The 24,875-nt window shown below is 42.8% G+C and overlaps 1 protein-coding gene across 6 annotated transcripts in view; it reads left to right on the forward strand.

The window, feature by feature from the left end:
* The window catches only part of LOC124857760 (phospholipid phosphatase-related protein type 5-like), a 107,775-nt gene that overhangs the window by 25,500 nt on the left and 57,400 nt on the right, over positions 1–24,875 (forward strand). For all 6 annotated transcript variants that reach the window (XM_047349184.1, XM_047349186.1, XM_047349188.1 and 3 more), the window contains one exon: positions 20,528–20,778. In XM_047349184.1, the coding sequence (XP_047205140.1) occupies positions 20,528–20,778 (251 nt within the window). The remainder of the gene's footprint in view (positions 1–20,527; positions 20,779–24,875) is intronic.

The following is a 24,875-nucleotide window of genomic DNA, read 5'->3' on the forward strand; positions in this document are numbered from 1 at the left end:
CATTTTATTTCCTCATTGTTTTTCTGATTTTGAAGGCATAGCTGAGTTGAATTTCCTGGAAATGTTTTTATGCTTTTTTTCATGCTCAGACTCAAATGTATAAGCTTTTCACAATCTCAAGAGACTTTGCAAATGGTTTTGTGACTCTGGACACTTTAAGATGACTGGAAGCCTAAAAAGGCTTAAAAGGGTTTATTTTTTACTTCTGATATCACCAGTAACATTTTCAGGCTATTTAGTGCCTTAACACGGCCTGAGGCTCAAGCCCTCAGCCTGGAGCAGAATTCTTTAGAAACCTTGAACAGAAATGAGGTCTTAATCAGAGATTAGAGATGCACCACTTACACTTTTGTGGCTAACTTTCGTCCCTCCAGATTTTGTTAAGCTTTGACATTCCGAAAAGTTTAGCTGATTGAAGTTTTGTTTCAGAACTATGATTAGCAGCATTTAGAGTAGTTTTATTCTGGCATTTCTTCCATCTGCAATCATTAATCATATATGTCAGGAGCAGAGGCGAAGTCCCACTGTGAGAGAGCAGTCGCTTTAAAACAGGGTTGTAAAAAGTCAGAACAAAATAGTTTCAAGTTGGACTTCAGAATCTTGTGCTAGCAATTAGCAAATTAGCATGATTAGAAGAGCAAACCGTAATCAAGTATTTCTGTGTGTTTTCTGTTCTGTTAGAGGTTTCTTCCTGTTAAAAGGGAGTTTTTCTTCTCCACTGTCGCTACATGCATGCTCAGTATGAGGGATTGCTGCAAAGTCAACGCCAGTGACTGTCCACTGTCTCTACATGCTCATCCAGGAGGAGTGAATGCTACAAGTCACTGACAGGATGCAATCTGCTGGGTTTCCTTAGATAGAAAAACTTTTTATCCAATTTGAATAAAAAGCTAACTCCGACTGCACTGTTCAATGGTTAGGATTAATTGGAATGTATGAACCTGACTGTTGTGAAGAGCCTTGAGACGACATGTGTTGTGAATTGGCACTATATAAATAAACTGAATTGAATTGGCCACCTTGCATTCCTGTGTTTACACCGGTAAACGATCATGTGGAGGAAGTCTTGCGGTGGTATTCAGATAGAGTTTATCCTGTAAAGTGATGAATACGCAAACCTTTCCTTCATTTGAAATACAAATAGTTAATGTTGGTTCTTCACTCTTTTTATTGTGTGCTGGTTTATCAAAGGATTTTAGTGACTTTTTATCCTCAATAATAAAGTTGGATAATGTTTTAATAACTGGTGATTTTAATATTATTGTTAATGATATCACTTCTTGTGCATCCTTGGAACTCTTAACATTGACTGAAACTTTAATTTTTGAGCAGCATGTTTCTGGCCCCACCTACCAAAAGGGACACACTCTTGACTTGTTTTTTTCACTTGGCCTAAATGTTGTCAACCTCTGTGTGAGGATGTCCACATGAGTGATCATTACTGTGTTTTATTGGACTTAATCTTCACTCCTGAGCCTGTGCCCCCTGAGTTTAGGTTACAGAGGCGCATCATCACCGAAAATATTGCTGCTAGGTCCGCTGCTATGTTTGAACCTCTTGTGGATTGTCATGATGTGGACAGCCTCATTGACAGTTTTAACAGTCATTGTAAATTCATTTTGGATTGGGTTGCTCCTGTTAAATCTAATCTGATGACTAAGAACACCACATGTCCTTGGATTAATGACTGTATTCGGGATATGTGGAGACTTTGTCGAAAAACTGTGGAAGTCTAGCAAACTTAAGGTCCATATATTGCATATTAGGGAACTTATATCATCTTTAAATGAAATGATAAAAAAAGTCCAGATTTAACTATTTCCATCAGCTGATCATTTTGAATAAGAAAAAACCTCAGGTGCTGTTTGACAGCATCAACTCAATTATTTGTCCTGTTGCTCCTCTTGCATCTGTTTTTTTTGCAAATCAGATAGCAATACATTTCTAAAGTCTTTCATTTGCAAAATTCAGGAGATAAAGGCTAAACTTCCAAAGCGCACGTTTTGTGACTTTGTTGTTGAGCCTGCACGCTATATGTAGTCCTTTTTAATCCTGGAACACAGGGTAATATCTCAGCTCTGGTAACCAGAATGAAGCCAGCTTTTGTCCTTCTGATGCTCTACCTTGCAGACTCCATTTAAAAGTGTTTGAAGCCACTGGTTCCCTGGGTTACCAAACTGATAAATGTCTCATATCTTCTGGTGTATTTCCCAGCTATTTAAAAAATTTCTGTAAGCATCACTCTATAGAGACTGTCCTGCTTAAAGTGTCAAATGACAATTTGATGTCTACGGACTGAAAAAAAAAGGCACTGTTCTAGTCTTGTTGGATCTCTCCTCGGCATTTAACACTGTCGATGATGAAATCTTGTTAACTAGACTGCACAATTGTATGTATGCCAGATACTGCTGATTTATTCACATTGGTTTGTGCGCTTGAGCAGTTCATATGCTTTTTGCCTGCATTTACATCTGCTTAAGAGCAGCAGCCTCGTGTGCTCAGCTATCTCCCAGATTCACAACATCCTCCTCTCATTCATGCCTGCCCAACCTTTGCATAATGACTCACTGTGGCTGTGCTGTTCAGAAGAGATTAAATTTAGAACACAGCTGAAGCCGTGGTGCTCCTTTGAAGTTGTGTTCAAAATCTCTATCTGGACCAGGTGATTCATGTGCAGTACAGTGTAAGTCAGCAGGCTCCATGAAGTCAGAAGAGGAGGGATTCTGTGGGGCAGAGACCTTCACTCCCTCAGAGGTTGAAACTAAAACCATTCTTAACATGCACATGAGGTCTCTTCCCAGTAGGTTTACTGGGCATAGCTCGGACAGCAGAAAACTGTTTGAAAGAGAACTCATCAGGTGTTGAAATGAAATGGGCTTTGTAAACATCTCTTTCGTAGTTTGGTCAGCGGCAGACAATGAAAAATTATAGTTTCCACCAAGTTTTGGAAGAACAGAAAACTCATCTCCTGGCAGTGCGGTGGCCCGCCCTCCTCTGTCTTATTCAGTCAGTCCTGATGCAGAGGAGGGGCAGTCAGAGTAACGCCCTGTCCAACATGCTCCTCTTTCCCCCCACCTGTGACAGCATCTGAAGAAAGTATTCCGTACTGCCTACGTGGGTTTCTGCTTACCCCGCCTCTTCCTCTCTCATCAGAGGTGACGTGTTGGTATGCAGTGGCAGCCATATTGTAGTTCTTTGCTGAGTTTTGTTCTTTTTTCAGCTTCCTTTTATTTCTCAGCAAGCTGCGGGGTTTGGCATGCCAGCAAATATCAAAGAGGTTTAGTTCAGTCAAAACAAGCAACTTTCAATCAATGACAGGACAGCACTCATCTGTTTGGGTTGTTGTTCAAGGTTTTGCAGATGCTTGTGCATTGGTTGTGGAGTGCGCTGAGGGCAGTGTGGGAGTGCCGGTGGGTGCTGCTGTCAGCTGGTAGTGGCGGGCGAGCAGGGGAGGGCAAGATGCGGGCATCCAAGTCATCAATCACACCTACCAGGACGCTCAGATGACACATGAGGAAAATATGGAGTAACATGAGAATCAGGCTTTGTGGTAAGGGGGAGTATTTGCAACGGGTGTGTGTGTCGGATATTTTAGCAGAGCATTCAGAGACAGAGCAGTTTACCTATTCAGTCACCGACATTTGTGCCGTTGTGTTTTCTACCTGCAAGTCTTCCTATTTTATTTTCTATTTAGCTTCTAATTTTTTCTCTTGCTCTTTTCTTTTCTTTTCAACATTTTTCAGTACTGGAATATTAAGTGAACTTCCTGCAGGAAAATTTGAGAATTTAATCCTATCATTAATGCATGCAATGCTCCTTGGCCCATATTTTCTCAGCATAAAATCAAAAGTTTCTCCCTGGGTGGTTGGCAATTACCTAGAATCCTGCGCCTCTCTCATTTTACTGGACCGCGCTTCCTGCCAAATTTATCCGCAAATAATTTACCAACAGCCAGTGCACACAAAGTAAAACCCTTACGCCTTCACTTGGTGCTAAAACTTTGAATAAATAGGGAGATATCCCTCCTTAAGACTTACCCACGTCTGAGTGAGAATCAGGTACCTTGTGGCGTGTCTGCTTGCATCCCTCTAGGCTTATCTTACAAGCGCCCCTCTCCACGCATACGATCCTGTGGGGGTCTTTTGGTTGCCAGGTAAAAAATCCTAAATTGCCTTATTCCTGTCCCAGAAGAAAGCATTATAAATATTTTAGAAGGAAGGTTAGATTCAAGAATCCTTCAGGAGGACTAATATATCGAGGCACGTGACGTTGCCCAGTACAGCGGAGCCGGGGTCCCACCCTGGAGCCAGGCCTGGAGTCGGAACTCGCCGGAGAGCGCCTGGTGGCCAGGTTGCTCCTCGCGGGACCCGGCCAGGCCAAGCCCAAACGAGAGACGCGAGGCCATCCCCCAGTGGGCCCACCAACTACAGGGGGAACCGTGAGGGACCAGTGCAAAGAGGATTGGGTGGCGGACAATGGTGGAGACCTCAGCGGCCCGATCCCCGGATGCTTAGGCTGGCTCTAGGGACGTGGAATGTCACCTCGCTGGGGGGAAAGGAGCCTGAGCTTGTGCAGGAGGTTGAGAGATATCGATTTGATATAGTCAGGCTCACCTCCACGCACAGCGTGGGCTCTAGAACCCATTTCCTTGAGAGGGGTTGGACTCTCTTCTACTCTGGAGTGGCCAACGGGGAGAGGCGGCGGGCTGGTGTGGGTTTGCTTGTTGTCCCCCAGCTCAGCCGTCTCGTGTTGGGGTTTACCCCAGTGGAGCCCTCGGCCAGGGATGTATTCAACTCCCACCTCCGGGAGAGCTTTGACCAGATTCCGGGGGATGTTGGAGACATAGAGTCCGAGTGGACCATGTTCTCCGCATCTATTGTTGATGCTGTTGCCCGTAGCTGCGGCCGTAAGGTCTACGGTGGCTGCTGCGGCGGCAATCCCAGAACCCGGTGGTGGACACCAGCAGTAAGGGATGCTGTCAAGCTGAAGGAGGAGTCTATTGGCCGTGGTTGGCTTGTGGGACTCCTGAGGCGGCTGACGGGTACCGTGAGGCCAAGCGTGCTGCGGCCCGGGCTGTCAGAGGCAAAAACTCGAGCCTGGGAGAAGTTCGGAGAGGCCATGGAGAAGGACTACCAGTTGGCCTCTAAGCGATTCTGGCAAACCGTCAGGCACCTGAACTGCTGAGCTCGACTTCGTACTTCGAGGATCTCCTCAATCCTGCCATCACGCATTCCCTGATGGAAACAGAGTCTGGGGACTCGGGGTTAGACTCTTTCATCACCCAGGCTGAAGTCACCGAGGTGGTTAAAAAGCTCCGCGGTGGCAAGGCTTCGGGGGTGGATGAGATCCGCCCTGAGTACCTCAAATCTCCGGATTTTGTGGGGCTGTCATGGTTGACACGCCTCTTCAACATTGCGTGGCGGTCAGGGACAGTGCCTCTGGACTTGCAGACTGGGGTGGTGGTCCCCCTTCATAAGAAGTGGGACCGGAGGGTGTGTTCCAACTACAGGGGATCACACTCCTCAGCCTCCCTGGTAAGGGCTACACCAGGGTATTGGAGAGGAGAGTCCGGCCGATAGTCAAACCTCGGCTTCAGGAGGAGCAGTGTGGTTTTTGTCCAGGCCGTGGAACCCTGGACCAGCTCTATACCCTCTACAGGGTACTCGAGGGTTCATGGGAGTTTGCCCAACCGGTCCACATGTGTTTTGTGGACCTGGAGAAGGCATTCGACTGTGTCCCTTGTGATGCCCTGTGGGGGGTGCTCCAGGAGTATGGAATCGGGGTCCCTTTATTAGGGGCCATCCAGTCCCTGTACAAGCGGAGCAGGAGTTTGGTCCGCATTGCCGGCACTAAGTCGGACCTGTTCCCGGTGCATGTTGGACTCCGGCAGGGCTGCCCTTTGTCACCGGTCCTGTTCATAACTTTTATGGACAGGATTTTTAGGCGCAGCCAAGGGCCGGAGGGGTTCTGGTTTGGGGACCAGTGGATTTCGTCTCTTCTTTTTGCAGATGACGTGGTCCTGCTGGCCCCCTCTAGCCAAGACCTACAGCATGAGCTGGGGCGGTTCGCAGCTGAGTGTGAAGCGGCTAGGATGAAGATCAGCTCGTCCAAGGCCATGGTACTCGACCGGAAAAGGGTGGCTTGTCCTCTTCAGGTTGGAGGGGAGTTCCTGCCTCAAGTGGAGGAGTTCAAGTATCTCGGGGTCTTGTTCATGAGTGAGGGAAGAATGGAGCGGGAGATCGACAGACGGATCGGTGCGGCTGCCACAGTAATGGGGGCGCTGTGCCGGTCCTTTTTGGTGAAGAGAGAGCTGAGCCGAAAAGCGAAGCTCTCAATTTACGGTCTACGTTCCTACCTTCACCTATGGCCATGAACATTGGGTCATGACCGAAAGAACGAGATCCTGGATACAAGCGGCTGAAATGAGCTTCCTCCGTAGGGTGGCCGGGCACTCCCTTAGAGATAGGGTGAGGAGCTCGGCCATCCGGGAGAGGCTTGGAGTAGAGCTGCTGCTCCTCCACATCGAGAGGAGCCAGTTGAGGTGGCTCGGGCATCTATACCGGATGCCTCCTGGACGCCTTCCTCGGGAGGTGTTCCAGTCACGTCCCACTGGGAGGAGGCCCAGGGGACGGCCCAGGACATGCTGGAGGGACTATGTCTCTCGGCTGGCCTGGGAACGCCTTGGGCTCGCACCGGGAGGAGCTGGAGGAGGTGTCTGGGGAGAGGGACGTCTGGGTGTCTCTGCTGAGTCTGCTACCCCCGCGACCCGGTCCCAGATAAGCGGAAGACGACAAGTACGAGGGTTAGATTTGCTTTTTACTTTTATAAAGATTAATGTACAGTACAGACCAAAAGTTTGGACACACCTTCTCATTCAAAGAGTTGTCTTTTTTCAAGAGGTCGTCACCTGAAATGGTTTTCCAACAGTCTTGAAGGAGTTCCCAGAGATGCTTAGCACTTGTTGGCCCTTTTGCCTTCACTCTGCGGTCCAGCTCAACCCAAACCATCTCGATTGGGTTCAGGTCCGGTGACTGTGGAGGCCAGGTCATCTGGCGCAGCACCCCATCACTCTCCTTCTTGGTCAAATAGCCCTTACACAACCTGGAGGTGTGTTTGGGGTCATTGACCTGTTGAAAAATAAATGATGGTCCAACTAAACGCAAACCGGATGGAATAGCATGCTGCTGCAAGATGCTGTGGTAGCCATGCTCGTTCAGTATGCCTTAAATTTTGAATAAATCCCCAACAGTGTCACCAGCAAAGCACCCCCACACCATCACACCTCCTCCTCCATGCTTCACGGTGGGAACCAGGCATGTAGAGTCCATCCGTTCACCTCTTCTGCGCCGCACAAAGACACGGTGGTTGGAACCAAAGATCTCAAACTTGGACTCATCAGACCAAAGCACATATTTCCACTGGTCGAATGTCCATTCCTTGTATTCTTTAGCCCAAACAAGTCTCTTATGCTTGTTGCCTGTCCCCAGCAGTGGTTTCCTAGCAGCTATTTTACCATGAAGGCCTGATTCACACAGTCTCCAGTTGTTCTAGAGATGTGTCCGCTGATAGAACTCTGTGTGGCATTGACCTGTTCTCTAATCTGAGCTGCTGTTAACCTGCGATTTCTGAGGTTGGTGACTCGGATGAACTTATCGTCCGCAGCAGAGGTGACTCTTGGTCTTCCTTTCCTGGGGCGGTCCTCATGTGAGCCAGTTTCTTTGTAGCGCTTGATGGTTTTTGCGACTGCACTTGGGGACACTTTCAAAGTTTTCCCAATTGTTCGGACTGACTGACCTTCATTTCTTAAAGTAATGATGCCCACTCGTTTTTCTTCACACCTGTGAAGTGAAAACCATTTCAGGTGATGACCTCTTGAAACTCATCAACAGAATGCCAAGAGTGTGCAGAGCAGTAATCAAAGCAAAAGGTGGCTACTTTGAAGAACCTAGAATATAAGACATATTTTCAGTTGTTTCACACTTTTTTGTTCAGTATATAATTCCACATGTGTTAATTCATAGTTTTGATGCCTTCAGTGTGAAGCTACAATATTCATAGTCATGAAAATAAAGAAAACTCTTTGAATGAGAAGGTGTGTCCAAACTTTTGGTCTGTACTGTATTTTGTTTTATTCTAATTTTACTTCTAATTTTACTTCCTGTTAGAACTTTCAAATAAAAAAAAATAAAAAAAAAACTATTTTAGAATTTTAAAAGCAATTGCTTTAAGGATTATCTCACCATCTCGGGAGAAAAGGTGCAGGTTCATTTGGATCTCCCGCTGACCTCCAGGAACTCCTACGCCAGAAGTCATCTGTCTCCCTAAAACTCCTAAACGGGGTGTTGAGGCTGGAACAACTGATTCCAGGCGGTCCTGAATCTTCTGACGCTCGGTGTCCTCAGAAGATCAGTAAAGGGAATCTCCACCTGTTAATGGAAAAAACAAAAATGCACCTTAAAAAATTCACCGAACAAGGAATAACGAAGTGGCACTTCTATTAATTCTTGCAAGAATTGATAACGGACAGAGGATACAATCAAACCAGTGTCCCAGTCTGCCCGTCCTGTTGTAAACAGGAAAACACAGACTTTTATAGCTCTTTGCAGGTTGAGAAAATAGTTCACAATACAGAGGAGACAGGGATGACCTATTTAAATTTTTCCACTATCACCTTTCAGAGAGACAATACAATACAATACAGTACAATATTTAATTAGATAATAATATTCAGGTTCATTCACAGTTTTCCACAGAATTCCCCTTTAACTAGTTCAATTTTTGATTAGGTTTTCTCTTGTTTCTTTGCTCATTTGATAATTAAAATATATTAGTGTGATCACTAATAGGTTAGCTGTTGATTCGATCCAATACTAAGTGTAGGAAGCACAGATGAGAAACAGAAAAATGTTGCTATTGATTTGTCAAGATTATGAATCTGAGAATATTATTTAATATTAATATTTTATCAAATAATATTTGGGCTGTTAAGGGTTGTCCTGTGAATACCAGCCCAGTAAGGCGATGGTATTAGGACAAAATAGAAAGGTGTGAGACGAGCTCTGACATTATTGAACAGCATAAATTCTGCACATATATGGAATGAATTCACGCAATTTCTTAAAATACAAGAATTTATTAACAAAAATAAGTCAACTCAATGTCAAACATATTTCAATCAACGAACTCTTTACTTTGCTAAAACAATCCAACTAAACTACCAAGCAGAATTAAAGAATAATGAAGACTAATGGGAACCCACTCAAGACTGTGGAAATGGTGGTGGACTTTCGGAGAACACCACCCCCATACACCCCCCTCACCATCCTCAACAACACTGTATCGGCCGTGGACCACTTCAGGTTCTTAGGAACCACCATCTCTGAGAACCTGAGATGGTCTTCGCACATAGACACTGTTCAAAAGACGGTCCAGCAGAGATTGTACTTCCTGAGGCAACTCAAGAAGTTCAACCTTCCACAGGAACTGCTGGTCATCTTCTACACTGTCATCATTCAATCTGTCCTGTCTTCATCCATCTCAGTGTGGTTTGGATCATCCACAAAACAGGACAGGTCCAGACTGCAACGAATAATCAGGACTGCAGAGAGAATAATCAGAGCTGACCTTCCCTCCATCCAGAACATATACAGGTCTAGGGTCAAGAAAAGAGCTGCTAAAATCTCTGCAGACCCCACACACACCCTGCACATAAACTGTTCAGAGCTTTACCTTCAGGTGGTGCTACAGAGCACTGTTTACTAAAACCAGCCGCCACAGAGACAGTTTCTTCCCCCAGGCTGTTTCTCTGATGAACATTCAATAGAGTAGAGAACAACAGCATACAGATGTTGCAAATGCACCTTTTCTATTAGATATGTGTATATTGTACATTGTAAATTGTAAATTTGTATATTCTGTAATGCAAAAACAGAACAAAAGAGTAAAGTGTACCGGAGTCCAATTCCTTGTTTGTATGTACAAACTTGGCAATAAAGCTGATTCTGATTCTATGTACAATATAAACAAGTTGATTAAAGATGATTGGAAATCATGACCAAAAAGAGTGATGCAACATTACCATGCAATGTTTATGTTTGATAACCAAGGATTATCTTGAAGAATCTGGAAATGAAGTTAAGTTAGTCTTGGAACTAACTTAGGCAATAATCAGCAAACCTATAGACAACCTATCACAATGCAAGATCAGATAAAATATTATTTTAATAAAATGTTTTAAATAATGATCTGCTGAATAAAACCAACCTTCTGGATGACAATTTCTCAACAGTGTCTCATTAGCTGCCTTTATTTATTAAAATAATATTTAAAGAAATATTATTAAGGGAGTATATTGGAAAAGAGCCAAATCTTTCTGGAGAAATGGGGCTTAATGGTGTTTACTTAGTTATCAACTTTAGTAAATGATGTTTAGGGACTATTATTCACTAGCTTGAACACTAACAACTGTTGAAGAACCTCTTTAAAGAGGCCTTCTGCGCGTTCGTTTATTCACCATAACCTGGAGGAATTTACACACATTAGAATAAATCACACGGAGACAGCTGTATGTTATTCAAAGTACCTGGACCAGGGAAGCTCTCATGTGATCTAACCACACACCGAGACGACTTCAGAGCTTCTCACTGCTTTTATTAAAACATACATGAAAATGGGCAGCGCCCTTGATTACAATATTTTCTCACATGTAGTCACGTATACTTTTCCGGCTTTACCATATTTAGACAGTCATTGTTCCAGCACCTGCACTCGTATCTACTGATATAAGCAGGGAGTAAGTCAGTCTCTACTTTTCACACACTCCTTCAGCTCTCAGTATTTTCTGCTTCATCACACTCAAGGCCAAGTTTGTGCAATAACAATTCTGCAGGCCACAATGACTTATACTAACACAGGTTATACATTTCATTTCCCACACTGGTTATGAACATAATAATAATGATGCACACACATAATATATGTCCACACAACCTTTCTGGGTAAATATTATTTAGCAGCAGGCACGTGTTCTTACCGGTTAGCAGTTAAGCTAACAAAGATGCTGCTAGCTTAGCACCAGATTCAAACCCACACCTTTAAAAATACCGTTAATAAAAGGGTTAAAATGCATAAGCGCGGACGGTGCGTTATGATCAATCTTCTGTTTAAAATCACCCTTTAAATAAAGTTTGGGAGACCACTCCGCTCGGCTTCATAGAGACCGGTTCTCTGTAGGGAAATTCTCTGGGACAGTTTGCTTCTGCAGGCCTCAGAGAGAAAGTAAGCAATTCTTACACCTTAATTTCTCCGTTCATGAATGAAAATACCAGATACACAGACAGTATTTCATTCGTACTTAACTTTGCATATGATCGATGATTGTATGACATCTTTGGATCCAGTTGAAGAGATTATGTCTGTTTGCCAGCAAAGAGACATCAGCGCGCTTGTCTCCCCTATATGGTCCCGTTCGAAGGCCATGTGGAAGAGATCGGCTTTTTGGAGAGGGGGTGCTCTTATTCAGACAGTGGCATCATGGGAAGTTTGCTGCTACGCCTCCCCCTTTCCTCAGTTGCTGGAAGTCAGTTAAATGGAATTTATTGTGAAAGTTCAGGAAAGTCTGTACCGGAGTTTAATGTTGAAATCCAGGGCTGGGTCCCAACAGATTTGATCCAATAAAATCTTCAATTAAAGTGTAACATGGAGATTCTGATATTAAATATACAACCCCTGGTGAAAATTATGGAATCAACAGTCTCGCAGGATGTAACTTTAGTTGTTTTAATTATGGCAAACAAAAGCACAGACATGACACAAAATACAGTTATTCTAAGTGACAACTTTCTGACTTTAAGAAACACTAAAAGAAATCAAGAAAAAACACTGCGGTTGTCAGTAATAGTCACTTTTTAGGCTCAAGCAGAGGGTTAAAATTCCCAAAACTAACACCTTCATCAGATTAGATCTGCTGGTTAGTCTGCTGTTAAAAAAAGGAGTGATCACACCTTGGAGAGCTGTTGCACCAACATGAAAGATGTCAATTGAAACAAAGGAAAGAATTATCAAACTTCTTAGAAGGTATATCATCATGCAATGTTGCAAAGGTGTTGGTGTGTTCAGTCAGCTGTGTCCAAAATCTGGACCAAGTACAAACAACATGGGAAGGTTGTTAAAGGCAAGCATAGTCAAAACAGAAAACTTAAAGTAATATGTCTTGAAAACAGAAAATGCACAACAAAACAAATGAGGAACAAATGGGAGGCTCTGGAGTCAACGTTTGTGATCAAACTGTTAGAAACAGCCTGAAGGAAATGGGATTTACATACAAAAAAGCTAAATGTAAGCCATCATCAACTCCTAAACAGAAGAAAACAAGGTTAAAGTGGGTAAAGGAAAAGCAATGGTGGACTGTGGATGACTGGATGAAAGTCATATGGAGAGGATGAAATTATTCTTCAAGATGATGTGTCTTGCCATAGAGCAAAAACTGTGAAAACATTCCTTAAAGAAAGGCACGTAAGGTCAGTGTCATGGCCTGCACACAGTCCGGATCTCAATCTACTTGAAAATCTGTGGTGGAAGTTGAAGAAAATGGTGATCTGGCAAAAGCAATCAGAGAACGTTGGAGCCAGATAGATGAATGGTTTGTCACTCATTAGGTCCATGCCTCAGAGACTGCAAGTTGTTATAAGAGCCAGAGGTGGTACAGCAAAGTACTAGTGGTGTGTTGAAGTGTTTGTTTCTTTTTTCATGATTCCAGAATTTTTTCCTCAGAATTGAGTGATTCCATAATGTTTTCTCACTGCTTGAGCTAAAAAGGTGACTGTTACTGACTCCCACAATATTTTTTCTTAATTTCTTTTAGCGTTTCTTAAAGCCAGAAAGTTGGCACTTAGAATAACTGTATTTTGTGTCATGTCTGTGCTTTTTTCGCCATAATTAAACAACTAAAGTTACATCCTCCGAGACTGGTGATTCCATAATTTTCGCCAGGGGTTGTATATTTAATATCAGAATCTCCATGTTACACTTTAATTGAGGATTTTATTGTATCGAATCAATAGCAACATTTTTCTGTTTCTCATCTGTGCTTCCTACACTTTGTGACATTTAGCATTTTGATCCCAATTAAATCACTCCAGACTTGGTTCAAAATTGTCTTGAAGTGTGGGTTTGGAATAGGACGCAAATGCAAACAGGAACGTGGGATGAGCATAGTGACGGTTTATGCTAATAATCATTTCAATAATGAAACTTACAGCCAGGCACTAGAACAACAGGGCACGGAACACGGACAAAGAAACAGGGAGAGCAACAGAATAATGGCATATTTTGCCCCTTTTCCACTGGCTCAATTCACCCCAGCTCTGCTCCACTTGGCCTGCTTGCGAGTGTTTTCATTATTGTTTTTTCTGTACCGGTACTTACTTTTTGGTCCCTTCTCCTGAGCAGGTATGACCGGGCCTGAGTAGGGACTACATGTGACATGAACAGTATGCTGTTCACTGATTGCCAACAGGACCAGGAGAAATAAGAAGGTTTTTGTTGAGGTAGTGCTGGGAAAAGTTAATAAAACTCAAGAGTGACTACAATGAGGTTGAGGTTGATGGCGATGTGCCAGGCAGTCCCAAGCCGCTGCTGCTCTGCCATGAACAGCGAAGCAGGCAAGAGATTAATTATTCTCGGACTAAAATTCTCCAATTAAGAAAATGAAACTACAGGGGTTGGAAAATGAAACTGAAACACCTGGTTTTAGACCACAATAATTTATTAGTATGGTGTAGGGCCTCCTTTTGTGGCCAATACAGCATCAATTCGTCTTGGGAATGACATCTACAAGTCCTGCACAGTGGTCAGAGGGATTTTAAGCCATTCTTCTTGCAGAATAGTGGCCAGGTCACTACGTGATACTGGTGGAGGAAAACGTTTCCTGACTCGCTCCTCCAAAACACCCCAAAGTGGCTCAATAATATTTAGATCTGGTGACTGTGCAGGCCATGGGAGATGTTCAACTTCACTTTCATGTTCATCAAACCAATCTTTCACCAGTCTTGCTGTGTGTATTGGTGCATTGTCATCCTGATACACGGCACCGCCTTCAGGATACAATGTTTGAACCATTGGATGCACATGGTCCTCAAGAATGGTTCGGTAGTCCTTGGCAGTGACGCGCCCATCTAGCACAAGTATTGGGCCGAGGGAATGCCATGATATGGCAGCCCAAACCATCACTGATCCACCCCCATGCTTCACTCTGGGCATGCAACAGTCTGGGTGGTATGCTTCTTTGGGGCTTCTCCACTCCGTAACTCTCCCGGATGTGGGGAAAACAGTAAAGGTGGACTCATCAGAGAACAATACATGTTTCACATTGTCCACAGCCCAAGATTTGCGCTCCTTGCACCATTGAAACCGACGTTTGGCATTGGCATGAGTGACCAAAGGTTTGACTATAGCAGCCCGGCCGTGTATATTGACCCTGTGGAGCTCCTGACGGACAGTTCTGGTGGAAACAGGAGAGTTGAGGTGCACATTTAATTCTGCCGTGATTTGGGCAGCTGTGGTTTCATGTTTTTTGGATACAATCCGGGTTAGCACCCGAACATCCCTCTCAGACAGCTTCCTCTTGCGTCCACAGTTAATCTTGTTGGATGTGGTTCATCCTTCTTGGTGGTATGCTGACATTATCCTGGATACCGTGGCTCTTGATACATCACAAAGACTTGCTGTCTTGGTCACAGATGCGCCAGCAAGACGTGCACCAACAATTTGTCCTCTTTTGAACTCTGGTATGTCACCCATAATGTATGCATTTCAATATTTTGAGCAAAACTGTGCTCTTACCCTGCTAATTGAACCTTCACACTCTGCTCTTACTGGTGCAATGTGCAATCAATGAAGACTGGCTACCAGGCTGGTCCAATTTAGCCATGAAACCTCCCACACTAAAATGACAGGTGTTTCAGTTTCATTGTCCAACCCCTGTATACACAGCCCATGACTTTATATGTCCCCATTCTGGAGGAAATAATCAGACCTGTTTGGCATGCGGAGACCAGATGCCGACTGAGGAGACACAGGAAGCGGTGTGAGCATAAGCAGGAGGAGTGTGTGTTAATGTCAGTGGATTGTGGTGCCCAGACACACAAATTATACGGAAACACTGTTGCCCTGATGTTGAGTACCTGCTGCTGAAATTCCAACCTTTTTATCAGCTACGGGAGTTTTATATAGTCCACATCATGGCTGTTTATGTTCATCCGTGGACCAATGCTAAGGTTGCCATTGAAACACAGAGTGACATCATCGCTATGAAGCAGAGCAGGCTTCCTGACAGTGTTTTTGTTGTGGCAGGTATTTTCAACAACACATATGTGAAACGTGTTGCCAAGTTTCCACAAAAATATAAAAATAAGAACAAGAGGAAACAAGACATTGGACCAGGTTTACAATAACATCCCCAAAGCATATAAGGCATGGGTGGACCCTCTCCTAAGACAATCTGATTACCTCTCCATGTTCCTGATACCACCTCACAGACCAATTATTGCTACATCAAAACCCAAGATTAAAATGGCACAGAAGTGGACGGAGGAGGCTATTTCATCACTCCAGGATTGCTTTAAAGATACATGGTGGGAGGTGTTTATGGACTCAGACAGCGAACAGTACACCTCCTCAGTATTGTCCTATATCAACTTTTGTACTGACCATGTGGTGACAAAAAGACAATCACTGTTTCCCAACCAGAAACCTTGGTTCGATAACACTATCAGGAGGCTATATGGAGCCTGCAACGCAGCCTTCAGATCTGGCCTCAGAGTCCTATAGACAGGCCATGTCTGCACTAACCTTGGGCATTAAAGCTGCAAAGAAGCAGTACAAAACCGAGTTGAGCTTAAATTTGAGGACAATAACAGCTCTGATACGTGGCAAGGGATAAAGATGCCCACTAACTATAAAGCGTGTCGCACGGCCCCCACTACTCATGTCACCCTGTCAGACCAGCTCAACAGATTCTTTGCTCAGTTTGATGACAACCTTGGTGAACACCGCCCCCTCGACACACCATTGGCCCCGCCACCAGGAACGTACACATAAGGACGTCGGGTCCTGACCGGGTTTCGGGCAGGGTCTTGAGGGAGTGTGCCAACCACCTCGGGCATGTTTTCACTGACCTTTTTCACAAAGAACAGAACACAAGAATAAACTATAAAAATCAGAAGGTGGGATTTCCCATCACTCTTTGACGATCTCTGGGAATTCCCTAGCCACAGTGGTCACTGTAGGGGTGTGGACATGGGTGGGACAGGCAGAGGCCTGTGGGGAACTGGACCCTAGGGGGATCTATGCCAGCGCTCTGGCGTCTATCCTTTCCTTCGTTACATATGCAACACCACACATCAGCAGGGTCTTGAGGTGTGGGATAATTGACCTTGCAGGCATGGGAGGTGAGCACCATGCAGGGGGTGCTGGGGGGTCTTTTTTTCTTAGTGCTGGGCAGTCTTGCTCCTGGGGAGTATGTGTGGGCTCTGGGATGCACCGGGTACTGGCCTTGACCAGTCTGGCAGGAGATGGCGCTGTGGCTGGGTCGGGGAATTTGGAACCCTACATCTTACCCTATGCCTCTTTGGTCTGGGGGCTGCTACTCCAGTGCTTCACTAAGGGTATAACTCTGTGTAGTGCATATGGCTGCTCTATGGTGATGCCTTGTACCTGTCTCCCTGGAGCTGCTGTAAGATTTCTGTAGCCGAGTGTACCTGTCCTTTGATGCTCCTTGCTCCGTGTTGCAGGCTTTCTATTGCTCTTACCATTCTAACTGTGCACCTCTAGGTGAAGAACTTGTTTACATATACCCACTCAACACAAACAAACTTACTTCTACATGTGCTCATCAACCCCCAACACCCCCCCCCCCCCACACACACACACTCTTCTTTTACTAACTGTTGTGCATTGACTCTCGTTGACTTCTGTTGATTTCAATTCATTTTCATCCCTTTCTATAGCCTAACCCTGATCCTACCCCTAAACCTAACCATTACCAGTGCATGTCTAACCCTAAGCCTGACCTTAACTCAATTCACACCTTAGTCCTAAACCCTAACCACTTGCAAAATAGCAAGTGAGAACTATGAAACTGTCCTCACTTTGACGGTGAAATATGAAAAACGGTCCTCACTCAGCCGCAAAAACAGGAGAACACACACACGGGGTGCCGTTTGTAAAGTTACACTGTCAAAAGTTGACAGCAATATTTTAGGTTATTTGGCCTGTCATAAGAGAAAAAAATGGTTCATTTCTCAAAGTCATATTTTACCATGTCATTCTCACATTTATAAATGTCACAGTTCCAACCTAAATATTTAATTATCAATTAGAATATTTAGTTTGGTAACTATAATGGTTAAAAGGTCATCCAAACACATTTTACCATTACACCAATGTGCTGGATCCAGTCTGCATTTAATAAAGTCAATTATGCATTAGGATTCTGTCTTAAGATATCCTTTTTGTAGAGCAAAACCTTCCTGACACAATATTGCTGACCCTCAACATATCAAATTAGATAGAAAGTGGCTTAAGGACAGCAAAGTCAATCTTTAGGAGTGGCCATCAAAAGGTCCTGATCTCATTCCTATAGAAAAATGTGTTGCCAGATATAAAACAGTGATTGATCAAGGTGACCTACTAAACTAACCCAGTTACACCAGTTCTGTCAGAAAGACAAGACCAAAATTCCAGAGAAGTATTGTGAGAAGTTTAATCCAAAATATTGCACACTTTAAAGTGCAATTGTTCAAATTATATGGAACTGTAGAAGAAGGTAAAAGAAAGTTGTCATTAGAGAGATAAATTTGTGAATGTAGAACTATGTATTCTGGTATTTAGTTAACAGAAATAATTTTGCTAATCTTACCAGTCTGAATTAATGTCAGTGAGATTAAAAAAAAAAGAGTTGTCTTTTTGTATAGGGGATATAAATATCTGTGTTTAACTGTATAAAGGCTATGATAGAAAGATCACCTGCATCCGTACTAGGCTGCCCAGAACAAAGACATAACATTTCTACACAGCAATGTTGTGTTAAAAGAAAACCAATAAAGCTAAGCAGTTCTGGTTTTCTTTCTGTGGTCCCCGAGTCAGAATGAAGGAGGTAGGGGGTGGAAGCCATCCATAAAACACAGTGCCTACATTCACATCGAAGAAATTGGGACAGTGTCAAAAAGATACAAAGGATGGTGACTGCACAGCAACTGAATAACACGATGCGTGACAAAACCTATTTGATGCTTGTTAAGAAACGAACCTGTCAGCATCTAGAGCTCCACCACACTGTGGTCCTGTTGGCAGGATAGGAAAGACAATGAGTTCATCAGATGAAAACCGCTCCTTTAATGACTCGCTGCGTTTTTTAATAACAGGTCCCTCGCAGAGCCCACAAGATGTTAGTGTTGTACAAACACTTGACAGGGACTTGAAAGCTGTGAATGTTGCTCTGACAAATAACACCTTATAGAAGTCTGTGTTTGACTGTGAGGAAAACCTGTCTGACTAATCACCTGTTTGATAATTCAGAATGACAGGATTTGGCCTTAGCAGAGGGGAAGCAATTATTTCTGTTAATGCCTTTCAGTCACTGAAACATAAAGCCCAGTTGGCTGGGTTGAGCAGCTGAGTATATGTGTTTCTGGGAGTTTTACCATAAAGAGACTGTATTTCTATTTTTTGCAGCAAGAACCTCACGTATGTGCTATTGGAACAAAAGCTTCTACAGCCATGATATGCTGTGTTGGTGTTGATTGAAAGGTTTAATTATCTAATTTTTAGAAAACAAATGCAGTTATTTCACTGCAGCTCTTTTTGAAACAGGGGTGCATCATTCCATCCTATCATTCTAGATATTTTATTCAAAGCAGACTGTAAGAAAAATAAAACTGCTTATAAGTAAGCAAACCTGATGGACAGTTTTACATTTATTGTTTGACATTAACTAAAGAAGATGGAGTTTAAACATAATTATTTTAATTAAAAAATAACCCTTAGTTGTCTCTCAAATACAGAAGAGGGTTAGGATGTCAAGATGCGTTCTTGGGAAGGACTTAAATGCAGACTGGCAGGCAGGAAAAACACAGTGATTTCAAACATTTTAATAAAACAAAAACTTACAGATTGGCCTGAGTAGAACAAGACAAAACCACAGGCATGGACATGTGCAAAGGCATGAACAGAAACAGAATTCTCCGGTGAGGAACAATGTCTAATGGCGAGCTAAAATAGGAGACAGGACAAGTGCAGGCAATGGATGAGGTGGCCCAGGTGATCAGAATCTACCTGATTACATGATCGCTGTGGCTGAGAGTGAAATCTAATAAACATAAAAAACAAGATACTGGGAGTAATCTAACAGAAAATAACTCCAAGTATAAAGAACAGAAGAGTAAACTAGAAAGCTGAATGCAAGGAAATACACTACCATGGTGAAACATAAAACAAAAATGAGCACAAAGAAGTGAACCTATATGGCAAAACCCAAGTGGCAAAAATAACAGAATCTGACCAGACCTGTAAGAACAACAAAATGTTCTGAATTGTGACATAGGGTTTAAAAAGAGGAGTTTGATTTTCCAATAAAAATGTAATTTTTACATGACTTGTAAACCAAAACAAACTAAATTATCAGCTAGTGCATAAAGGATGTTTTTAAAATGTCTTAAGACGACAGGTAATTAAGTAAGCCACAAAAAGGCCAATGCTAAAAAAGCTGACTTTTCAGAGTGCTATACCCACAGATATTTATGGAAGGTTGATTAAAAGAAAAAACTGTGGTAGAAAAAGAAGCACAAGTAACACGGAGAACCTCATCACACACATGTATCCAGGACATGAGCTACCACTGTCCCAGTCTTTATGTCAAGCCAGAGACAACATCAGAATAATCCTTTCTGGACTGCTGCTCAGTGGTCCAAATCCCTGTTTTCAAATAAAGGTAAATTTTGTATTTCAGTTGGAAATCAAGGTCCCAGAGTCTGGAGGAAGCGTGGAAATGGACAGAAACCAAGCAGTTTTAGGTTCACGGCTACTACGTGTTTACTGTGTACAAGCTGACAGTTCTAACACAGCCTTTAACAGGTGTTCTTATGTCAACATAAATTATATTTACATTTTGAAATAAGATTAATATGACAACTTATTGTTTAAGGGAATGTTCTGGAAAGAACAAATTCTTAGATGTTAATGGCATACAAGTACATCCTTAGAAGTCATAACACATGTTTTTATTTATAGACTTGAGACTTGACTTGGAAAAGAATGACTCATGAACATCTCTGAAAAATAAGAAAAGTCAAGTATTTAAAAAGCAATTATTACTATCTCAAAAAATAAGCCCTTGCAGAAAAAAATCACTCTCAAAAGAAAATTTTGAAGAATTGTTGTAATGTTAGACCATTAATTTTATTTTTGAATATAGTGGTTAGATCTGTTTGTCTCATGTTCTACTTTTAACCTCTTCTAATTTCTTTCCCAGGAGTCTACGCCTTTGGCCTCTTTACCGTTGACATCTTTGTCAATGCAGGGCAGGTAGTGACAGGCAACCTGGCACCCTACTTCCTGACGGTTTGTAAGCCAAACTACACAGCACTTGGCTGCCAACAAGCCCTGCGCTACATCAGCCATCAAGAGGCCTGCACAGGGAATCAGGATGATGTCCTGCGGGCCCGCAAGACCTTTCCCTCAAAGGAAGCTGCTCTCAGTGTCTATGCTGCTCTCTATCTTGCTGTGAGTTCCTGTTTCTGATTTGTGGGCCAAACTAATGATACTCTGATCAAAGTTACTTTATGTTTAGTAGTGTATTTATGCTGTTTTCTAAAGAGTGTTAATTTTTTTCTCTATGGTCTTCTCAGTAACGCTGACCAGCTGCTTTATTAGGTACATGGGTTCAAGTATATTGTTAACTATAATATTTGACTGAACAGGCTGAAGGTTCTGTCTAATGTTTCATACACTAGACATTAGACAGGAATGATGGAGAATCTGCATTAGACAGTTTTTCCTTTTATACCTTTGATAGGACATTCTCTGTCAAGATTGACAGGTTCTCCTGTGGTTACACCTGACTAACCTGTGGGGTTCCACAAGGTTCAGTTCTGGGTCTATTGTTGTTTTTCATATTCTTGCATTAGCTGGCATCATTCAATAGTTTTCTGACATCTGGTACTGCATCTCCTTGGATGACATTCAGTTGTAAATGTCAAAGGTCTTACCAGATAAACTGTCCACCCTAGTCCATGGTTTAACAAGGATCAGTCACTGGCTTTCCTGCAATTGTCTTATTTTAAATGTCACCAAGACCCTGATAAAAGCTTCTGCTGAATTACATCACAAAATCAAGCAGGCAACAGTTTCATTTTGTTGAGCAGCCAAGTCCAGTGTATGAAAGCTAGGAGTTATATTTAATTATCAAGTTTAGCACCTAAACATGCAACAAAAAACAACATCAACCTGTGTCTAAACTATCTTTTTTTTTTATAATAGCCAATTAAATGCTAGTGTTCACGCCTGCTTAACGTGACTTGTTTCCGAAAGCTAAATGCCAAGGATGTCCTGCTTATCTTGCTTATGTCGGGGCTGTAAGATGTGACTTTGATCTTTACACAGGATTGTAGCCTCTCATTTGTGAGGCGGGAGTGATATTTGGACTTTATGAAGTTCATGCTGGAGAAAACTTGCTCACATAAATATGTTGAACCAAAGATGGACAGAACTACAAATGCATACATTTTCCTGTTCATATATGTGTCGGGAATGGCACTCCATGTTTCAAAAATATGTTTTTCAAGTTTGGGGTGGTTTTCAAAATCATTCTATTTGTGTCTATTGTGTCTATCCGCTGTCAGGCTTTTGAACTTGGAAACCCGTAAGTCTTTATCCGTTATGTCGGCCAGTTCCATTTCAAAATCACGCTGACTTATCCCTTTAAATGCGGATATGTTCAGCAGGGAAGTGGTAGGGGTTTGTCCTGTAACTGCTGGGTTGCTGGTTTGAACCCCGCTCTGTCTGTCTCAGTTGTTGTGTCCTTGAGCAAGACACAGCTGCGCCTATGGCAGCCTCACTTCTGTCAGACATTCACATCACTGTTAGTGTGTGAATGTGTATGAATGGGTGAATGACTGTAGTGTAAAGCGCTTTGGGGTCTCTGGGGACTTGATAAAGCGCTATAGAAGTGCAGGCCATTTACCTACAGGTAAAGGCCAGGACTTTAAACGTGGATGTGACGTATATTTTGACTCAATAAAGTAATTCCTCGGCCAAAAAAGTGTCTAGTAATATAAATTAAATGCAACAAAATAATAAAAAGAAGAGATTTATTCTATAATTGATCAATTTATAAATAATCAGTCATCAGTCGGTCATTTACTACCGCTTATTCCATAGTGGGTCGCGGGGAAGCTGGTGCCTATCTCCAGCAGTCTATGGGCGAGAGGCGGGGTTCACCCTGGACAGGTCGCCAGTCAATCGCAGGAATTTGATAATTCCTGCGATGGACTTATACCATTTCAGGTATATGTAGTCACCTGAAATGGTTTTCACTCCACAGGTGTGCCCTGTCAGGTTTAATAAGTGGGATTTCAAGCCTTATAAATGGGTTTGGGACCATCAGTTGTGTTGTGCATGAGGTGGATACAGTACACATCTGATAGTCTTACTGAATAGACTTAGAATTTGTATTATGGCAAGAAAAAAGCAGCTAAGTAAAGAAAAACGAGTGGCCATCATTACTTTAAGAAATGAAGCTCAGTCTGTCCGAACAATTGGGAAAACTTTGAAAGTGTCCCCAAGTGCAGTCGCAAAAACCATCAAGCGCTACAAAGAAACTGGCTCACATGAGGACCGCCCCAGGAAAGGAAGACCAAGAGTCACCTCTGCTGTGGACAATAAGTTCATCCGAGTCACCAGCCTCAGAAATCACAGGTTAACAGCAGCTCAGATTAGAGAACAGGTCAATGCCACACAGAGTTCTAGCAGCAGACACATCTCTAGAACAACTGTTAAGAGGAGACTGTGTGAATCAGGCCTTCATGGTAAAATAGCTGCTAGGAAACCACTGCTGAGGACAGGCAACAAGCAGAAGAGACTTGTTTGGGCTAAAGAACACAAGGAATGGACATTCGACCAGTGGAAATCTGTGCTTTGGTCTGATGAGTCCAAGTTTGAGATCTTTGGTTCTGACCACCGTGTCTTTGTGCGGCGCAGAAGAGGTGAACGGATGGACTCTACATGCTTGGTTCCCACCGTGAAGCATGGAGGAGGAGGTGTGATGGTGTGGGGGTGCTTTGCTGGTGACACTGTTGGGGATTTATTCAAAATTGAAGGCATACTGAACCAGCATGGCTACCACAGCATCTTGCAGCAGCATGCTATTCCATCCGGTTTGCGTTTAGTTGGACCATCATTTATTTTTCAACAGGACAATGAACCCCAAATACACCTCCAGGCTGTGTAAGGACTATTTGACCAAGAAGGAGAGTGATGGGGTGCTGCGCCAGATGACCTGGCCTCCACAGTCACCGGACCTGAACCCAATCGAGATGGTTTGGGGTGAGCTGGACCGCAGAGTGAAGGCAAAAGGTCCAACAAGTGCTAAGCATCTCTGGGAACTCCTTCAAGACTGTTGGAAAACCATTTCAGGTGACTACCTCTTGAAGCTCATCAACAGAATGCCAAGAGTGTGCGTAGCAGTAATCAAAGCAAAAGGTGGCTACTTTGAAGATCCTAGAATATAAGACATATTTTCAGTTGTTTCACACTTTTTTGTTCAGTATATAATTCCACATGATTTAATTCATAGTTTTGATGCCTTCAGTGTGAAGCTACAATATTCATAGTCATGAAAATAAAGAAAACTCTTTGTATGAGAAGGTGTGTCCAAACTTTTGGTCTGTACTGTATATATATATAATCTTCTTATACATACATGTATAAATTTTAATCCATTAGTGGTTTAAATTTTTATTTAAACCACTAATTTTCAAATCATATTTTTTATTGAACTCTACTTTCTTCCTTTTATTTAATGCAAGTAAATTTCATGCCGTTGTATTTTTCCTACCCCTTTTCTTTTCTTTCATATTTATTACCACTCAAATATATTTAAAACATTCAATTCAAACTCAAAAATACTTTATTAATCCCAAAGGGAAATTAAATGTTGTTATATCTCATATTATGAAGGTTTCTTCAAAGAGACGTTGTAGATGCTGATGGCTGTGAGCAGGAAGGATCTCCTGTAGCGCTCCGTCTTACAGCAGATCTGAAGAAGCCTCTGACTGAAGACACTCTGTTGTTGTAGGACAGTCTTGTGAAGAGGATGCTCAGGGTTCTCCATAATGTTCTTCATTTTATGAAGAATCCGTCTTTCCACAATGATCTCCAGAGGTTCCAGAGGAGTCCCCAGAACAGAACCAACCTTCTTTATCAGCTTGTCGAGCTTTTTTAAGTCCCTGGTTCTGATGCTGCTTCCCCAGCAGATGATGGAGAACAGATCACACTTTCCACAACAGACTTATAGAAGATATGCAGCATCTTGCTGCAAACACCAAAGGACCTAAGCTTCCTCAAGAAGAACAGTCTGCTCTGTCCCTTCTTGTAGATGGCTTCACAGTTGCATCTCCACTCCAGTCTGTTGTCCAGGTGAACACCGAGGTATTTATACTCCTCCACCACCTCCACTTCTTCTCCCATGATAGAAATAGTTTTTGACTTATTCCTGTTTCTCTTAAAATCTACAATCATCTCCTTTGTTTTAGTCACGTTCAAAATGAGATGATTGTTTCCACACCATGCCACAAAGCGGTCCACCACCTTCCTGTACTCAG

This window comes from Girardinichthys multiradiatus, chromosome 21 (assembly GCF_021462225.1).
Source record: "Girardinichthys multiradiatus isolate DD_20200921_A chromosome 21, DD_fGirMul_XY1, whole genome shotgun sequence".
In the NCBI taxonomy this organism is placed as follows: domain Eukaryota; kingdom Metazoa; phylum Chordata; class Actinopteri; order Cyprinodontiformes; family Goodeidae; genus Girardinichthys; species Girardinichthys multiradiatus.